Here is a 2,692-nt window from a genome sequence, read left to right on the forward strand (position 1 = left end):
TAAATAGTTTTATAATGTGATCAGCTTGAGCATCTATGTATTCCATTCATAAAGGAATATATTAGCAAAATGTGTGGGATTAGAAATGCAAGAGAAACTTCAATAGATTCTACACTAAGTAAAAGTGGAAAATTTAGCTATTTCCCTCCATCTTCTTTGACTTATAGGAAATAAACACAATAAAAAACAAAAGTTGGCAAAAAAAATAAAACTCTGATCACAAAGGCAAAAATTTTTATGGGGAAGGTCCATGCAGGAAACAGAACACGATCATGATCACAGGGTTAACTATAATGACAGGGCGGCAAATGCCTCCATAACTATAGACTGAGTATATTATTTTATTTAATTAATTTTTTTTTGAGGCACAGTTTCACTCTGTCACCCAGGCTGCAGTGCAGTGGTGTATTCTCAACTCACTGCAACCTCTGCCTCCTGGATTCAAGCAATTGTCGTGCCTTAGCCTCCCAAGTAGCTGGGATTACAAGTGCGTACCACCAAGCCCAACTAACTTTTGTATTTTTAGTAGAGACGGGGTTTCACCATGTTGGCCAGACTGGTCTCGAACTCCTCACCTCAGGTGATCCGCCCACCTTGGCCTCCCAAAGTGCTGGGATTATAGGTGTAAGCCACCGCACCCAGCCTGAGAATGTCATTTTAAAACTACCATGTAACAGATTCTCTCCTCCCTCAAACTTTAATTTTTTTTTTTTTAGAGATGGGGTATTGTTCTGTTGCCCAAGCTGGAGTGCAGTGGTGTCATCATGGCTCACTGGCAGCCTCAAGCTCCTGGGCCCAAGTAATCCTCCCACCTTAGCCTCCCAAGTAGCTGAGGGTCTCACTGGGTTGTCCAGGCTGGTTTCCAACTCCTGGGCTGGAGATCCTCCCACTTCAGCCTCCAAAAGCATTGGGATTACAGGAACAAGCCACTGCGCCCAGCCCAAACCTTTAATTTTTAGAACCTATTTGTTTGTTTGTTTGTTTTGTTTTTGAGACAGGGTCTAGCTCTGTCATCCAGGCGGTAGTGCAGTGGCATGATCTCAGCCGACTGTAGCCTCTGCCTCCTGGGCTCAAGCCATCCTCCAACCTCAGCCTCCTGAGTAGCTGGGATTATAGATACATGCCACCACGCCCCACTAATGTTTGTGGTTTTTTTGAGAAATGGGGTCTCATTATGTTGGCCAGGCTGGTCCTGAACTCCTGAGATCAAAAGATCTGCCCCCCTCAGTCCCCAAAAGTGCTAGGGTTACAGGTGTGAGCCACCGCACCTGGCCTAAAACCTATTTTAAAATAAATTCAATTGGAAAACAGTTAAAAAAGCATTTCTGTTCTTACCTCTACACAGTCAAAGTTCTCATCAACTTTAGATGCATATTCAACACGGAACATTGTTGACAGGCTACCAGCAATATAGTATAACAGGATCTTCAGACCCTTGTAACCAAAAGCAGTTTCACTGAAATGGAAAAAATAGCAATAATGAGAATGAATTTCTGCAGTCATTAAAAAGTATTAACCCTACATATAAACAAGTTTAACTTCATGGGCAGTTTCAAGATTTTAAACTATATTTTTTTTAAAAAAATCATCTACAATAAAATGTGCTTCAGTTTTCATCTAAAATAGAATAACTCAGGAATGTTGCCTAAGTCAGGAATGTTGTTTGAGTTAAATGAGTAAGTTAATACATGTAAACTACTTATAAAACTGGCACATTGTATAAGTACTCAATAAATGTCAGACATTTAATACTGTTGCTACTGTTGCTGCTGCTGCTACTATTACCAGTATTAGAAGGCATTTCAAATGAGAGAAGTAGTGTTAAACTAGGAGCTGGCTAGGCAAGCAGCTACCAAGCCTTGGACCAGTCCCTCCAACTTACTGCTTACTGAATCACCAAAATCCAGAGCTGCAGCGATAGCACCTACCTGACCACAAGTAAACTGCTCTATGAACTCAACAGGCAGATATGGAACTGCTGCTAATTTTTCCACCCCTGCTCCCTGCCATCACATTTATGCTTAATATTCCTTTTTCCAGCTTAAAAGTCTTCTAAAAAGTGAACTCTAAATTATCCAGAATAGGTAAATCTATAGAGACAGAAAGTAGATTAGTGACTGCCTAAGACTAGGGGTCAGGGTAAAGGAAAATGATTATTAATGAATTCTAGGGTTTCTGATGGAAGTAATGACAATGTTCCAAAATTGACTGTGTTTGCACAACTCTGAATACATTAAAAACCACTGATTTGTACACTTTAAATAAATGAATTGCACAGTATATATCGCAATAAAGCTGTATTCTGATTTTTTAAGAAAGTGAATTGTGAAAGAAAAGTGTTTGAAAGGAGCAGTGTCATGCACTTTGGGAGGCTGAGGCGGGGGGGTATCACTTGAGGTCAGGAGTTCAAGACCTGCCTGCCAACACGGTGAAACCCCATCTCTACTAAAAACACACACACATGCACACACACCAAAAAAACGCCGGTGTGGTGGTGGTTGCCTGTAATCCCAGCTAGCTACTCAAGAGGCTGAGGCAGGAGAATAGATTGAACCCAGGAGGTGGAGATTGCAGTGAGCTGAGATTGCACCACTGCACTCCAGCCTGGGCAACAGAGCAAGACTGTGTCTCAAAAAATTAAAAAGAAGCACTATCTGTAAAACTAGATCTTATCCACTAAGATATTACTATA

At 41.0% G+C, this 2,692-nt stretch overlaps 1 protein-coding gene across 1 annotated transcript in view; it reads right to left on the reverse strand.

Moving 5' to 3' along the window:
• The window catches only part of HAT1 (histone acetyltransferase 1), an 87,193-nt gene that overhangs the window by 47,173 nt on the left and 37,328 nt on the right, over positions 1-2,692 (reverse strand). Inside the window, exon 4 of the mRNA XM_011991919.1 lies at positions 1,336-1,456. Within this exon, the coding sequence (XP_011847309.1) occupies positions 1,336-1,456 (121 nt within the window). The remainder of the gene's footprint in view (positions 1-1,335; positions 1,457-2,692) is intronic.

Source organism: Mandrillus leucophaeus, unplaced genomic scaffold (assembly GCF_000951045.1).
Source record: "Mandrillus leucophaeus isolate KB7577 unplaced genomic scaffold, Mleu.le_1.0 Scaffold40, whole genome shotgun sequence".
Classification (NCBI taxonomy): domain Eukaryota; kingdom Metazoa; phylum Chordata; class Mammalia; order Primates; family Cercopithecidae; genus Mandrillus; species Mandrillus leucophaeus.